Source organism: Palaemon carinicauda, chromosome 15 (assembly GCF_036898095.1).
Source record: "Palaemon carinicauda isolate YSFRI2023 chromosome 15, ASM3689809v2, whole genome shotgun sequence".
Taxonomy (NCBI): Eukaryota; Metazoa; Arthropoda; class Malacostraca; order Decapoda; family Palaemonidae; genus Palaemon; species Palaemon carinicauda.
The window spans coordinates 56,374,129-56,392,527 of NC_090739.1; the positions used below are offsets into that span (position 1 = coordinate 56,374,129).

At 39.3% G+C, this 18,399-nt stretch overlaps 1 protein-coding gene across 1 annotated transcript in view; it reads left to right on the plus strand.

The window, feature by feature from the left end:
- The window catches only part of LOC137653970 (uncharacterized), a 34,711-nt gene that overhangs the window by 15,597 nt on the left and 715 nt on the right, over nt 1-18,399 (plus strand). The window contains exons 2-4 of the mRNA XM_068387603.1: nt 3,232-3,329; nt 3,805-3,942; nt 18,175-18,399. The exon at nt 18,175-18,399 is cut by the window's right edge and continues 715 nt beyond it. Of these exons, the coding sequence (XP_068243704.1) occupies nt 3,232-3,329; nt 3,805-3,942; nt 18,175-18,399 (461 nt within the window). The remainder of the gene's footprint in view (nt 1-3,231; nt 3,330-3,804; nt 3,943-18,174) is intronic.

The window sequence follows — 18,399 nt, forward strand, 5'->3', positions numbered from 1 at the left end:
TAGGTACACCAAAGTCATTCAGATACATAAGGAAGTTTTTGCTTACCTCCTCTGTAGACTTACTTCGCAAGGGATAGAACTTAACATACCGGCTATAATGATCAATAACAGTCAATACATATCTATAACCATTTGCACCAGATAACATATCTGTTAAATCAAGACTGATTCTCTCTAAAGGTTTAGTTACTGGAGGCAATTCCTGAAACTGTTGTTGTAAAGAACTACTAGCTTTATGTTTTTGACACATGATACATTCACTTACATATTTGGTAACATCAGATCGCAATGAAGGCCAATAAAATAAGTTTTCAATAGCATCAATTGTTTTGCGTATTCCTAAGTGACCTGACAACGATTCATGACTGAACTTCAAAGCTGCCTTGGTTAAATCCCTAGGAACTATTAATCTCAGTTGAATGGAGTTATCAACTTTATCTGCACTGAGATATAATAAGCCTTCGTACAGCAGGAACTGTGTAATCAAAGCTCTAGGGAACCTCTTACGTGGTAATTTGCCACCCTCTAGAAAGGTTATTAACTCAGCCCACCTTGGTTCCTCTAACTGCCTTTCTTTAAATTCATCCTTGCTCAGACCGAGATAATCATCCCTACTCTGATGAAAAACTGCTCTAACTGGTCTACTTAGTTGATCTGCCACCTGATTATTTTTACCTGGCCGATATTCTACCTTGAACCGGTAATCCTGCATTTCAATTACCCACCGGCTCATTCTAGGTGATTTAGTCTTTCTCTTGAACACTGATACTAGAGGCTGATGATCTGTGTGAATGGTAAATGGAACACCCCAAAGAAAATGATGAAACCTACGACATGCTAAGACAATAGCAAGTGCTTCTCTGTCAGTGGTACTGTAGCGCTGCTCAACTGGCTTCAGTTTCTTAGAGAAATATCCAACAGGTTTCAACTGATCCTCTTGTCTCTGCATCAAAACCGCACCTACATGATCTAAACTAGCATCAGTAAATAATTCAAAGGGTTTAGTCATTTGAGCCTTTACTAACACTGGACCAGTGACTAATGCTTGTTTCATTTGTTCAAAGCTGGACTGACAATTCTTTGTCCACAAGAAGGGTTCTTTCTCTCTTAAGAGATTAGTCATGGGAACAGCTATTTTAGCATAATCCTTAATGTGTTTCCTGTAAAACCCACACATTCCCAGAAATCTCCTAGTTTGCTTAACATTGGTAGGTGGTTTCATGCCTTTGATTGCACTGATATTGTCTGGACATGGTCTAGAACCGTCCTTGGAGATTATATGACCTAAAAACTTTATTTCCCTTTGGCCTATCTGACATTTCTTTAGGTTTAGCTTCACTCCTTTGTCACTGAAAAGTTTGAATAGTTGCTCTAACCTTTTTAACAAGATGGGGAAACTGGGAGCCCAAACAACTATATCATCTAAGTAATTCTTAACCCACCCTTTCTTAATAAGAGGAGCCAAGATATTAGACATGATACGTGAAAATATAGCTGGACTGCAACTTAATCCAAAAGGAAGGCGTTTAAATCTATACAGTGAAACTCCATCACTAAAAGTTGTTAAATCCCTGCTCTCTTTATCTAATTCCACTTGATAATATGCATCTTTCATATCTAGAGAAGCATAATAATGGTTTCCTGCAGCTGTATCTACCATTTCCTCTAATCTAGGTAAAGGGTGAATATCAACCTGGAGGTGTGTGTTGACTTTACGGTAATCGAGGCACATCCTTTGAGTGTGATCGGGTTTCCTTACAAGAACAATTGGGCTTAACCATGCTGCATTAGATGGTTCTATTATCCCTCTTTCTTCCATATCCTCTAACATGGTGGAAATAAGGGTTTTGGCCTTTTCTGGGTATCGATACATGGGAGATCTAACTGGATGTGGATCACTTACTGCAATATGAGCTTGAACATCTTTAAACTTTCCCAATTCTTTTTCTTCAAGAATGAATATGGAGTGATTTGCAACTAAAATGTCACTTAATTCTGCCTGTTGATCAGCATTAAGATGGGAATTATCTTGTTGAGAATACAAATATTTAATCTTTTCTTCTCTAGTATTGCCTGATTGGATGCTAACGTCAACACCTGGAGGAACTAAATCATTCTGAATTCTAGTTTTCCGGCACTTTGGATCTGGCTGGTCAATATCATCTTCACTGATTATCCTATAACAACCTAATAACGTTCCAACCTTCATCGTCATCCTAGCTTTCGTATTATTTACCAATGGTAATAACACTTCCTGAGCATCATTAACCTTAAGGCACAACACAGATTGGGTTTGACACACTTTAACTTCAGGTACAAATTCTAACAATGTGATAGGAGGTTCATCTACAGCTAATGGGTAAATACCAGCAGTAAACTGGGGTAGAATAAGTTTCTTTCTAAGTCTAACCTGAGCTTCCTGAGGTTTATTAGGTTGAAGTACCGTAATCTGCCTGACCCTTTTGTTAGATGGTCTGGGTCTCAAATACCTTACCGGATAAATAAATCTATCCCAAACAATTATTTTCTTTGCATCATCCCATTTCATCGGTGCGGACCTAATCAAATCTGCTCCTAACAATAGGTCTGTGTCCAAATAACCATCTGGCACTACAGAAAATAAATGGGTAATCACCCTGGAACCAATATGAACGTCCAAATACACCGTACCAAGAACAGGGAGAACATGCTGAGTTACTCCAGTAAGTTGTGGGATATTCCTCATTTGATTACAATGTAAACCTAAACTTTCTATAAGCCTCTTCTGTGCTACACATACTTCACTACCAGTATCAATTAAGGCATGGCACATTACATGATTTATCATCAAATTGATAGAAGGAGACCTGTGACTGGCCGTTAGTCACTCATTTCGGACAGGACCTGGGCACTGTGCTGAACCTCTTTTACAACCAGGTCTGTGGCAATCAAAACAAACACCTCTCGGAGGATTATGTGGACATTCAGAAAGCTTGTGATCCCTAACCTTACAGTAAGCACAATACTGATTGTTTCCCTTTTTCTTACCTAATCTTTTTAATTGGTTGGACAACTCACTAATCTGCTTCTCTAGATCCTCCAATTTTGATGTGGTTTGTCCACTACTATTTACTGCAGGTTTTGGAAGGGAATTAGAATTATGAACAGGTAAAACTCTACGTTGGGTAACGGTTCCACTTATTATCGCTAAATGATACTCATACTCAACTAGTTCAATGAATCTTTCCAAAGGTATCCCATCATCAAGGAAGTCAACGAGTCGTTCTTGGGATCTACCGTCAAGTCCACTATACAACTTCCTTTTCACAAGATTGTCAGCTTTTGGCAAGGTATCCTTAGGGAATTTCAATGCAAAGGCAGATAATTTACATTTCATTCTGTTAACAAATGTTCTGGGGGCTTCATCTACACTGTACCGTTCCATCTCTATTTCTTGCCAAGACTGGGTAATATTAACTGAACAGGCAAATTGGTGATTCAGAAAGTCCTTAATTTGACTCCAAGATATGGTATTTCCCCTTTTGGCCATTTCAGCCGTTATTAGCGTTGCAATTTCTTGATCTACTCTGGTAAGTGCTACTTGGATCCTATCCATATCTGCAGAAACACAGAACTCTACTTGACAGAAAAACCTAGCCAGTCTATTATCAGTTCCAATACCTTGCAAATCTGACAATTTCAACATCAAAATATCCTTGGGTTTTAAGCAAAATCCCTTAGACTGATTACCAATAGGGTCATGCACATTACCTACCCGAATAACTGGGTTATTAATGGTGTTACTACCCTGAACTGGATCATTAGGCCCTACAGGCTGTGTACTAATTGGCAAATTATGTGTCAATACTGATGTTGGCGTTATGTCCGCTCTGTCTACTGTAACAAATGGGTTAATGTCAGATGTGTCAGCTCTGTTAGAATTGAATGGGGTGGAAGTGACAGGTAAAGCATTTGACAAACTAGATATTTCTCTTTTCATGTCAATAAGTTGTTCACACACTTGTTGCATTTGACTACTTTGGTTATCCATGGCAGACAAAAGATTATCATATAAATCTTCTGTTTCAACCTCACCTTCCATTTTCCGAGCCATGTTATACAGAAACACCAGAAAAATAGTCAGCACACGATGCAATAAAAATAAATACACTAGTAGTACAGTACCTTAGGCTAGGATGATATAGACCTAATCACCCTAGGTTAGGCTATCATATAAATATATAAGACATAAATAGTCCTAATGGTTTCGTGGCTACTTTAGGACGTAGGGATGGATATATTAATCTATATAAGATAAATACATCCTACACCGCTGTCACCATATGTCATGCCGTTTCACACATGACTTTTCACTAACTCTTACCTTCGTCAATTGTCCCTACCTAAGTTCAGAGGCACCATTCAATTTTGGACAATCGACTTACCCCTGGCTAGCCTATCTATAACAAACCAAGCCTTGACATAGGCTAATAACGGGTACATCACAGGTATAGGCTAATACTCTAAGCCTAGGCTTAAGGTAACTTGACTCTTGCTATGGAGAACGACGGATCTTCATTTGCAGTGGAGGTTGAGGGAAAGGCTGGTTCCCGGGGGTCTTTTTATTCTACAAAAGCTTAGTACATGCTCGGTACTCCAAACTGGTACCTTGTAATACAAAGTCTTCATTTAGGACAGCGATCCTATGTCAAACAACAGACACTTCGTAGCCTAGGCTACACTGTACTCATACCTAACCTACTGGTTACACTGCACAGTTAGCCTGGCAACTCAAAGACTAACTTGATAAATCTGAGAATAACATTACAAATCTTAACTTACGGTTGGTGGCACAGTTCCAACCACATGCAAGCACAGCATAAAGCAGTTTCAATACTGGCAACTTATTGTACTTTATTTGATACATTTGAAGAAAAAGATAACCACAACAGACAATGTCAAGTGTTATTACAACACATACATGATAACAAGAACAAGTGCATACCTTTTACAAGGGAGAAGGTAAGAATTTCACATAATAATACGGGGGAGCAACATTTCCCCTCTACACTGGTCGTTGTCGGCTCAAAGAGTGCGTTCTGAGCTTACCTAGCACAGCTACGCTCGAGGCTCACACAACGACGCCTCTGTTTACCTTGGCACTCAATCACAAACTCTCGACCATAGACACAACTACTCCTTTGTTACGCCTCTCTACCTCGGCGTATGCACACTCGATCCTACACCAACTCAACTACGTGTGGCTAACATAACATTTTGATGAGATGAAAACCAATTCGTTTATTAAGTCTAAAAACCGTAAATGAAAGTACCATTCAGTTAAATGAAGCATTTCTGTCATTACATTAGCACTGGGTCTGTCACTGAAGCAAACTGGAGAGAGCCTAGTACCCTCTCCTGTTCGCGTCTTGATATCCTTTCGGAATCTAGAAGTCTCTTGACAGAGCCCGCTATCTCCTTCCTTTTCTTCGTCGGGATGGAGAAACTGTGTGACAAAAGGTCCCAGTGGATTCCCAGCCACTGGAACTTTTGGGATGGAGAAAGTCGAGACTTTTTTCTGTTGATCTTGAAGCCTAGGTACTCTAGGAACTGGATCACCTGACTGGAAGCTTGCAAGCATTCGGTCTCGGATGCTGCCCACACCAGCCAGTCGTCCAGGTAGGCTACTACCTGAATTCCCTTTAGGCGTAATTGTTTGAGAGCTGCGCTCGCCAGCTTCGTGAAAATCCTTGGGGCTATGTTTAGCCCGAATGGCATGGCTCTGAAGGCGTATAGTCTCCGTTGTAGCCTGAACCCTAGGTAGGGGGAGAGTCGACGGCTGATTGGAATGTGCCAATAGGCGTCTGACAAGTCTATAGAGACTGAGTATGCCCTCTTGGGCAGTAAGGTCCTTATGTGTTGCAGTGTTAGCATCTTGAATTTGCAATTCACTATGAACTTGTTGAGTGGCGACAAGTCCAGAATGACTCTGAGCTTTTCCGAGTCTTTCTTGGGAACACAAAACAGCCTCCCTTGGAATTTGATGGACTTCACCTTTCGGATCACCTTTTTCTCCAACAGTTCTTGAACGTACTCCTCCAGAACGGGGGTGGAGTGTTGGAAAAACCGAAGGCACGGGGGTGGAGTGCTGTACCAGCTCCAGCCCAGTCCATTCTTGAGTAGGCTTTGGGCCCAGGGATCGAAGGTCCAGCGATCCCAAAATTTCATCAGTCTCCCTCCTACCGGTCTCGTTTCACTTGGACTGCCGTCCTGAGGTCTTGCCTCCCTGACCACGACCACCTCTGAATCCCCTTCCCCTTGAGGGGCGCCTAGACGAGCCTCTGGCTGCTCCTCTAGGTTTTGCACGAAAGGAAGAAGACTGTCCTTCGAACGTTGGGGTGAATGTGGTTTACTGACCTGGCACAGCCTGGGGTACCCACTGAAAAGTAGTCGGGGTTTGTGCCACCATCTGGGGCACTGGAGGCAATGGCAATTGCAGTTGCTGTTGCTGTCTAAAAGGCTTGGCTGACCGAGACGGTAGCCTAGTCCTCATATTCTTCCTCTTTGGTTGAGGACCCTCTTCCGGGGAAGACTTTCTTTTGATAGCCAGGCCCCACTTCTGGAGAAGGTTTCTATTCTCCACGGCGGCCTTATCAACAACTTCTTTGACCACATCGGTAGGGAAAAGGTCTTTTCCCCAAATGTTGGAGGAGATTAACTTCCTTGGCTCGTGTCTCACCGTAGCCCCGGTGAACACGAACTCCCTGCAAGCTCTCCTTGCCTTGACGAAGCCATAAAGGTCCTTCGTCACTGTGGCTAGGTGAGACTTAGCCACTACCATGAACATTTCATGGACCTTGGGGTCACTTGCCATCGTCTCAAGAGTAGTCTGATGAGACATTGAGGCAGCCAGTCTTTCTTTTGTCTCGAACTCTCTTCGTAAAAGAGAGTCGGACAGCTTGGGGAGGTCCTCGCCAAATTGCCGTCCGGCAATATCAGCCTCCAACTTTCCCACTGAGAATGTCAGATGGACATCCTTCCAGTCTTTGTGGTCCATAGGCAGGGCCAGCGACAAGGGTTTACACTCCTCCAGGGAGGGGCAAGGCTTGCCGGCCCTCGACTGCCTTTAGGACAGCCCGCAAACCCTTTCTGTAGAAAGGGGAAGGCTCTAGCAGGAGAGGACACAAAAGAAGGGAGCTTCTTGCTCAATGCAGCTACCTTCGAGTTAGAGAAGCCCCTCTCTTTCATCGAGGATGAAAGTAGGGCTTGAGCCTTAGCGTGGTCCATAATTATGACCTCCTTCGGCTCTGTCTCTTCCCTTGAAGCTGGTTCTTTTCTCAGCCGGACATAGCAGTCCCGGATATGATGCCTTGCTGGGCCAGAATTCCACCTCCTCTAGGGGAACTGAACCCAGCTTATCCGAGATGACGATCTTTCCAGTCGTCATCGGCATGTGCTCAGCATACCTCCATGGGTTAGCATCTGAGCATAAGGGAAGGTCTTTCACATTGAGCCTTTTCCGGGGCCCACGTGATTCTGCCAGGGACTGCATACGCAGTTCCATAGCAGCCGCCTTCTCCTGATTCTCCTTCTGCATTTGTTGGATCATTCCAACAATCGAAGAGAGGGCCTGTCCCAGTTCTACTGGGAGACCAGCCGATGTTGAGGGGATAGGCTCCGGAATCTGAACCGGAGTAGCCGACACCTCGTCGACCTCATCCTCTACGGCATCCGGGGTTTGAACTTCATCCTGACCTTCTGCCAGGAGGTCTTGTTCCAAACGTTCGTCCAGGTCAGACATCCTGTCATCTAACTGGATGTCTTGCATCGCTACTCGCGACTTCCACGTCCACCTGGACTTGATCTTGAGGGATCTCCTCTTGAGGCTGGGGAATCACTGCATCAGCTGATGCCTGGGGAAAAAGATACGCCCTCATCTTCTCACTTGGAAGATAAGGGCCAGAGGTGTTCTTCTTGAAGCCCCTTACCCAAGTACGAAGCTTCTCCCTTGCTATATCCCTTGATTCCGCCGTTCTAGGGGAATCAAAAGCCTCAGTAATCAGGTTAGTGCATACAGTACATACCTGAGGGTCCCAATACTGGAGATCATCCTTGGAGACAGCGCATGCTGCGTGTCTCCTACAACACTCATGTCCGCAGAGGTTCTTCCTGCGGACGTTGCAGAAAACACTTCCGCACTTCGGAGGGTCCTCCTGTAAAGAGAAGAAATTTCCATGAGTATCAAGTGAACTATGTATCACTGGATATGCATAGTATAGCATAACAATTCATAAAGGAAAGACACACACTTGTGTTTCCCTCACAACCCATTGTTGCAGCCTTCCAGATAATAAAATCAAAATGGTTTATCTCTTCTAGAGTAACCAATGCAAGGTTTCCAGAGGAAACAGGTGGAGCTCACACCTAAGCAATGATTTTAAAAACCTGGATAATAGACAGGAAAGAACTCAGCTTCCTATCAGAGGGCAACAGCAAAGGGACGTGCAAGAAAACACAATAGTGTTAGAAGACACTTGCTGTACCAAAACCCTTACCATAGTTTTCTTCTTACTGTATATGTTATACTGAAGAATACTAGTACAGTATAGGGGGATGTGTGCCGGCCTGCCTTTGCCGGCCGGCACACACCACAACTAGCTTTAAAGTATACTACTTAACAGCTATAGGGCGGCAGCACTCTGGTTCAAATGTCTGTGCCGGTCGGCCAGCAACTGCCGGCCGGTAACAGCCAATGTTGGCCGGCAATGGCTGCCGGCCAACAACTACACAAGGTAGTACCCAGCTGCCGGCCACACTCTTGGTGACCGGCAGACAAGGGCTGACATAAGCCGGCCGGCAAAGGTACAAGACCGATGCCAGCCGGCAGCAAAAGAACCAGAGGACTACACCTGCCCGGCTGCCGGTCTCATAGGCCGGCAGCCGGGTCAGGTACAGCACTAGAAGAAAAATAGAATGGATGCCGGGATAAGAGTGTACACTACCTCCAAGCCCGGCAACCGAAAGAGTGCATATAAGGAAGGGGAGAAACTAATTCAGGCTTCCTGACCAATGCCGTCTGGCTCTGCCGGCAGGCATGGATGAGGGACCAAGAGAGGTCCGGGCAGCACTCGAAAACATAAGACCCTTGCTGGCCAGCAGCTCTGCCGGCCGGCAAGGGGCTGAGTCAATTCCACATCCTAACCTATACTAGGTCCAGATGTAGAACGACGTACAGTACAGTAAGACCCCTGCCGGCCAGCAGCTCTGCCGGCCGGCAAGGGGCTGAGTCAATTCCACATCCTAACCTATACTAGGTCCAGATGTAGAACGACGTACAGTACAGTAATGGCTCGGCCATTACGAAGAAAGAGGGGGAAGGGACAAGAGGGTTCTGCCAACCTTGCTTTAGTGACAGATCACCCGCAGCCAAGAAACTTATCTTAGCCTAAGGGAGATCTAAGGGGTAAGGCCAGCAATACTTGCCAGCTCCCAGAGCACCAAAGCAAGGAAGGCGTTGCTACTCCCAAGGAAAGAACTTATCCTCCCCCGAGAACAGCAACAAGGACTAGTCTGGTAGATCACAAAAGAAGGAATCATATCCACAGAAACCTTCGGTAGTGACCTAAGGGAGCTAAGCTCCCTTTGTCTGTGTTAGGTCAGCGAGGGGGACTCAGCCCCAAGCCAGACAACACAGACTCAGACTAAAAAACTCTGTTGTTCTGTCCCTCTTGAACCATAACTACAGGAACAGGAAGGTACAGTAACACCCTAGTATAGTTTTATCGAAAATAAATTCGGAAAAAACCACTTAGGGATAAGCCCAAGGCTTAAACAGAGGGAAAGGGATTGCATACCTTCTCCGAAGAAAAGAAGCAACCGGGGAGTATGATAAAGTATACTAAGGCTCCATAAGCTACTAGCCTAGGCACCAAGAGAATCGATTACCTAAATCACCGAAACTCACTCGTATACTATCTTGGAAATATTCCACACAGTCTAAAATGTATAAAATATAGCCTAAAGCTTCAATAAAATTTTAATTACACTCGGAAAAACCATGATCATGCATGAAGTACTAGGACCAAACGACTAGGCTACATGGCCTAGCGTAGGCCAGAATGGCGAATACTTCGCCAAATAATACTAAGCACGAAAGGAAATCCTATGTAATGCTAAATAGCTAAAATTTATTAAAGCAAAACAACCAGGAATGTCGCTCTGACTAACTAATTTATACCTAGCGAGCGACAGCGTCCAAGACGCCTCTGGTAGGCTACGGCTCTTGTATCAAAGATTAATCCTATTAATCACTCAAAATTTTACCAAGAGCCTACATTTATACATAAAAGACGCTATACTCAACTTATCAGAGGCCGACGAAGACGGAGAAGCCATGAAAAGTAGAATAAATCCAAGATTTGCGAGAAAAACAGGAAAAAACACCGAGTTGTTAAGCTACGCAAAAAGGAAATACAGATGGCGCCAGGATTGGCGCCAGGCACGCATACGAATCGGGGGATAGGGAAGCCTTGGGAGCGGCTCCCCCTTTTTCTTTCCCGAATTCGTATCTCGCCAATCACCTCCTACGAGACGAAATCTCTGTCCAGGATGTAGATTGCCATGTGGCGTGTCTAGAATACGTCCTCTGATATGTCGCGATATCCCTTTCACGAGGGATACTCGCTCCAGGAGTTAGAATTCTGGTACCTTAAGGTAAATTCTCTGGGAATATCGCCGTAGTTGTAATATACCCTAGAAGCTACCCTATAGGAACTTCCATCAGGACGACATGGCTTGAGCCCAAAAAAATATATATATATCTATATATATATATATATATATATATATATATATATATATATATATATATATATATACATATATACATTTATAAATATCTGGTCATGTTTAGCTCACCCCGTCCCTCGGGTAGGGGAAGAGGGAGTAGTCATACCCTGGTGAGAGGGGAGTGCATGTGTATGCATAGCTATCTAAATAATAAGCCGTGTTTTTTAACAGGTTGCAAACATTACTAGTGTAAATATATACATATATATATATATATATATATCTATATATATATATATATATATATATATATATATATATATATATATATATATATATATATATATATATATATATATATATATATATATGTATATATATACTGTATACACACACACACACACACACACATATATATATATATATATATATATATATATATATATATATATATGTATATATTATATGATATGGCTCACGAAGTCTGGGCACTAAAAATATACTATAACATGGCTCGTGACTGTGAACCAAACATATGATATTATATATACTAAGACTGGCAAGTTAATAAAAATCTTGAATTACAAACTCACTTGTTTGCCTTCACATTAAAACTGTTACACTTTAAAATACTACTACACGAATTCTGAGACCGTTAAATAACTCCCAGACAGCAATATATAAAACACTGGATATCCAAAGGCGTCCAAAGTACACTCAAAACCAAGCTGGCTAATCATTCTTAAGTATTATTGAAACATATTTAACTTACTGTGGTTCTTAACAGGAATCGAGTGGAATCTGGTTCCAAATAACGATGATTGGAATAATACACTCTTTACAAAAATAAATATATTCTATATAATTGCATCACTTTGAAGGAATTTACACAATAATAAAATAATTCACTGGAAAAAAATTAAATCTGAACAAAACTTAAATTGAGGCAAAAAATTTACGATCGGAAAATTACATAAGAACTTAACTCGAACTATTACATCTGTATAAACCTTAGTCTAAGAAAAGAAATAATGTAATGAAAATTATACAAAAACTTGTAATAAATGTGAATAACACAATGTTCAAGTTTGACACTTAATGAATAATAGATAACCAGATCACGTTACAAAAACTTAACCTTTCTACAGGGCCAATTGCCCAAAAACGTTATACAATGCCAACACTCTCCCTAATATAATGAATTAAAAATCACCGTCTTTTCCGACACACGATTTGCCTTGGGGCACAGAGCCACTTAGGAGAGGACACACTACAACGTACTGAACACTTACAATAAGGGAAGGAGGCTATCTTCAGGCTGCAGTTCTATTTCGATCTCCATCTGACTCTAACCCAACCTTGGGTCACCCTTATATGAAATCTAACTGCTTCCGGAAGGTTCAAGAATCGAGGTCTGGTAGCGTTGGGGCTGTACCAAGCGTCAAAGTTGCCAAATATTACTCTCCCAAATGCCACTCACGCCGTACCAGACGGCTCTCACAGTCCGCTCGTTCAGCCTACCCTGTGTCTTCGTAATAAAAAAAAAGATAACTTCCTCTCACCAGGCCTTCACGACTTTTCTAAAGAAAATGGTAGAGAATCTTCCAAAGCACATGTTCTGAATTGTCTCTCTCAAACATAATGCAATACTTCATAAAATATAAAAGAACATTACCTAAGCCCTTGTTCACATCTCACACGAATCCTACAACACTCTCAAATAGACTACGTAAGACTTCGTAGCAAACATACGTGAAATAAAAAGTAATGTAAATAATGTAAATCTACATATATTATCTTGAATAAAGAATACAATGAAATTCACATCGAAATTCTTACGTAATTTACATAAAATACTTATATCTACATGAGAGGAGCTCATCTTATGGGCTGGGCATCATCTCATCAATGCTCAAGTGAAAACAATATATAAAATATAAACAAAATTATGAATAAACTATTGAATTTACACTACACTAGACCAGCTTCGTAAGTATATATATATATATATATATATATATATATATATATATATATATATATATATATATATATATATATATATATATATATATATATATACCACACTAAACAGCAACCTATTGGAATACATAAATTTCCCCATAATTGCCCTAACTAGCGTGTTGTAGTTAGAAAAGGGGTGAGGTTGGGATGGGCATAATCTGTGTGTGCACGTGTGCATTTGTGTGCAAAGTGCACATCTATCTAAATATTAAGACGTCATTTTTGACGGGTCGCATACGCTAGTATGTGTAAAACAATCGTACTTCTAAGAAAATGAACTTACAAAATTCTTCTCCTCGATACATCCGGGAGTTGAATGCAGAATGTGATAACACACACACACAGAGAGAGAGAGAGAGAGAGAGAGAGAGAGAGAGAGAGAGAGAGAGAGAGAGAGAGAGAGATGTACGCGACCCGTCAAAAATGACAGTTAAATATTTAGATAAATATGTACACATAGATTCAACCGTTATTACATTGCAAAAGTTCGTAAACACGTCGCCTCACCTCGTGACACCTCGTACGGAAACACCACGTCCAAATTTCCTAAGAAAAAAAAGTTAAGAAGGAAGATGACAGCGGATATATTTTCTATAATATCTATTGAGAGAAAACTGAAAGGAATACTAATGCAGTGAAAGATTAAAGAATACGGAGTAACAAACTAATTAAAATACTTCATTAAACTAAATATTCTCCTAGAATAGAAATTTCTTGAATATATACTGTTGTGGGCTCTTGAAAAAATTTGCAAAAAAAAAAAAAAAAAAACCCTGATATATTCACAATCTACAAACGGAAAGGATGTCTCTCGTGACATGTCACAAGACCTCGCATACTCATGTCACGACGTTGACAAAAAAAAAAAAAAAAAAGTTTTCTCCTACTAGGTGGCACGACCCCACGTCGCAGCCAAAAAGTGCGTAGGTGTCAACCTACCTTTAATATTTTAAAGTAATGAGAGTTAACTATATATGTGAAATATAATCATTAGATATGACTATTCCAGTGAAGACAGTGCCAGCGTGGTATAGTCATGTTTAACGGAGTAAATAGATATAAGTGAAGTGGGCTAAAAAGGCATGACTTTATTGTACTGCAAGCTCCATGTTTCTCACAAATACAAGAATGGTCATGATAGCAGTCATTTCCAGCATTATTACATTACAGTAGATTTTGAAATTCGGTTATCGTAAAGAATTAAAATTAATTGACTTTCTAAAAGGAAACATTAATTCAGGGAATGATTTAATCATGCAAAATCAAAGTTCATCAAATATTGTATGAATGGTAAAATTATGTTGTGCAAGCAACTTTTTAGAACAAATATCACTCATTCAAAAGTTTTTTATTTCCTTTTTTTTTTATGTCCAGCCATCCTCAAAAACCATTCGTATAGAAAACATGGTTTTGCACTTGTCATGTTTCAGTTTAATCACGGGATTTTGATCCTACATAAAGCTTTGAAAAAGGCTGTGCCGTGGCTAATTGCTATTTTCTACGAGAGAGAGAGAGAGAGAGAGAGAGAGAGAGAGAGAGAGAGAGAGAGAGAGAGAGAGAGAGAGAGAGAGAGATGAGATTTCGTTTTTTCATACATTGCCTAAACCAGAAACTCAACGGTTCTAGACAATATATAAGGTTAAAAAATAAATTCTGTTTGGAAATGACAATTTATTTGCAAGAATAAATCACGTGCAAGACACATTATTGGGATTAATCTTGCTTTTGAAATGTTAAATTCAGTAAATACTGTAATAAGAATTAGTTTGATTCAAATAAGTCATTTGAAACTACAAATGGATTCCTCTTAAGAAAATCAAGCCAGAAAGTTACAGCAGACAGTAACAGAAACATAATAAATTTTGGAAATATCAAAGTTTTATGCACAAGGAGGGACTAGACTATGAACGTATTTTGAAAGTTTGACAGTTTGACTTTGGCCCATCCCTTCCTGGGTTGGTGGTCGACAACTCGCACCGGTTTTTTTTTCTCTTTTTTTATTAGCTTTTACTATTTCATTGTTGTCCTGTTAATTTTTTTTTGTAATTTGTTCACATTTTCAACATATCCCAAGATTTACCTTATGAAAAAGATAGACAAGTCATATAACAGAGAATAGAACCCAGAATTATAGATCATCCTACAACAGGCAACTCAATATTCCCGCCCGGTAACAATGGAGAATGGGTTCCATGAGCGTTCGGTCTTGCCCGGGTCACCGGGTATTATACTTCAAATTTCCCGCCATGAGTAACAGCTGATTGTGGTGTTTAACAGGTGCACAGAGAAGCTAAGAACCCAAGAGTATTGTTTGTGGTATCTTTCTTATCGTAAATGAAATCAAATGGACGGTATTCCACGACAAAGATTTCATTCTCAAACTTTAGTACAAATAACCGCATTTAGTTTCATAGTTCATTGCTTTTCTTTCGCCTGGGCAACTGACTTTCTCTTGTCTTGGATGTTTGGGTAAAGTAATTGAATGATGCAAGAAAATTCTTCACACTACATTTAGCACAGCTTTTCTGGAAGCGATGCAACGGTAGGCTAATAAAATTTGGATGTTTTTTTTTTCCTTGTATAAAATGATCAATTTTAGAACAAATCTACAAAACTTCTGTGAAAATCCCATTTTGATACGATTCATATACCCTACCGTGAATATCATAATTTGACAAAAGTTACATTAAGCCATAGCAGCAAAATTATTTTTTGAAATAACAAATCTTTAGGCTGCTCAAGCAGGAATGTGGTTTGAAAACTTGGTTTTGGCGCCATTCCATGTGGATCGATCATAGGGTTCATGAACGGTAACATACATTGTTTTTGTTCTTTTTCTTTTCTGGTGTTTCAACTTGCTCACACAAAATCTATTTCACATGAAAAATCATCTTGTGTTCATATTTCAACATATCCATTTTTTTTTATATAAAAAGAAGAATAATCTTAGTAGACCTTATAAACAAAACATGGAATATAGATTGTTCTACACCAGGCAACCTAAACTCTCGCCCGGTGACAAGCCTTCCCACCATTCGTATCTGGTTGTCTCACATTATTCTGTATATTCAACTTTCCCGCCAAGAGCAACAGCTGATCGTCGTATTTGTCAAGTAGGCTTCACTGAAAGACTGACCGAACCGGAAGTAATAATAACGAAACTACAGCAGCCTCTTTTTTTTTTAAAAATGGAACATAACGGAAATTGATGTAATATTTCATTGACACACCTTATAGTTTCGCCAACTTTAATAACATCAGAACTCTCCAGAAATAACGATGACTGCTGTCAATGACAACATCATAGGGGATAATTGTTTCATACATTTCCAACCAGATGTTCATCGAAGGTTTTAAAATCATTTGAGAAACTTTACACTCACAAACACACACACACACACACACACACACACACATATATATATATATATATATATATATATATATATATATATATATATATATATATATATATATATATATATATATATATATATATATATACTGTATATATATAGCGTTCATAATAATGTTGATGTATTTCAGATTTGTCTACTTAGAATAGAATTATGAATGAGTCTTAATGCATTTTACAATAAGATTATGGGCACAAAAATATTTGACTGATTATTTTCAGAACGAGAGAGAGAGAGAGAGAGAGAGAGAGAGAGAGAGAGAGAGAGAGAGAGAGAGAGAGAGATTGCTAGAGAGGGAGAGAATAAACTGCGAAGTTGTGGTATGGGCGATCTATACGACTGTTAACCGATGACCCAAATTTACTTATATTCATAAGAAATAGAATGTTAAAAACAAAAAAATTAATAAAGAATAGGCCTACTTTAAAAAAAGAATTAAATAAGATCTTTACAAAAGCGTACATTTATGATAATTACTTGAATATGTAACATAATTATATGTTAAGAACGTTTGTGCAATAAAATTTATTGCATATTATATATATATATATATATATATATATATATATATATATATATATATATATATATATATATATATATATATATATATATATATAATTGATTTACAGTAATTTGTATTGAGCTGATTTATAACTATGTAAAACAATGTAGTTCATATCAGTATTTTGTAAAGAATAATTACGTATATAATGTAAATTGCTAAGATGTAATTGTATTTTTATAATAAAAGATAAAAAAATAGATTATTTTCAGAGAGAGAGAGAGAGAGAGAGAGAGAGAGAGAGAGAGAGAGAGAGAGAGAGAGAGAGAGAGAGAGAGAGAGAGAGATTGCTCCTAATGTAGAGAGGGAGAGAATAAACTGCGAATTTGAATATTTTTTTTTTCAAATCTTTTGTTGGAAAAATTTACATCAGTAGGCTACACTTCAATTCCAACTGAATTTTAATTTTTTATCACAATTACAATGCAGCGCTAATTGAGTTGATATCGTGATATGTCAAGCAAAAATATATTGGAACAATTTTTTTTTTAATCAGAAGCATTTATTTCCTTAATGAATATACCAAAGTATTTGATGTATCTTACGTGTTGTGATAATGTACGTAATGGGTAATGGTTATAGTTTTTAACCTAAATAAACATTTCTTGTGTTCGTGTGCATTTAGTATTTTAATTTCTACTATTGAATTGTCAACATTGAGTGTGTAGCTGACTGTTTTGACATTTTATTAGAAAAAATAATCTAGGCCCAGTCTCGTTCAATTATATATAGAGAATTTCATTTTTATTGGTAACTACGAGATTATTTTTAGGGAGTGCGTCAAACACCAGCTTTCCAACCACTCATAAAAGAGTATTGAGATTATTTCAAGGTTGCTAACAAAGTTAGGCCTATATAGCAATTAATGTATAGCCTACCATGGTGATGATAACTGATTGTCCTGTGAATAAGATGATGCAAGCCTTTAACTAGACAAAATGAAACTAGTTGATTATCCATTCATTGCAAAGTATTTTCGGCCATGCGAGAAGATGTGTTTTTTCAACACATGCAATTTCATTACTACAGTCCTGGTAATGCCACATACATTAATATTTTCCGTTTTCCTTACTTATGAATGGTTGCTATTTTCATATGAATGTCAATATAATGGAAATAAGCTAGTAAAATTCCGAAAATATTTGATCAGATATAAGCAACATGGGTTACGGAACACATTTATATTTCTATTTTTCTAAATTTCTTTGAATTGACGACTTGATACCCATTTCAATTCTATCCAAAGGGAAGATGGATGTTTTTCCATTAAAGTCATATGCAACCTTGATATCTAAAAGATTCCTTTATGATCATAATCTTGGGGAAAATACAGTTCACAAACACAAAAAGATGAGGTCTAGCATTCAAGTTGTAACGAAAACGGGCGTCAATGGTGTTGAGCTACTTATCCGTCCGCACAGGGGATCTTAGCAGCTGGCGGCGAAAAATTTTCATCAGTTACGCTACGAGATTCATCAGTCTCACGACTCACTCTCGCACTATTGTTGTTCGAACAAACTCTTACGTTCACAATCCTTAAGATGGCTGACGCTGAAGCTGCACCTGCTGCCCCTGCTGCTGCCTCCCCCAAGAAGGCCAAGGCCAAGGCTAAGGGAGCAAAGAAGC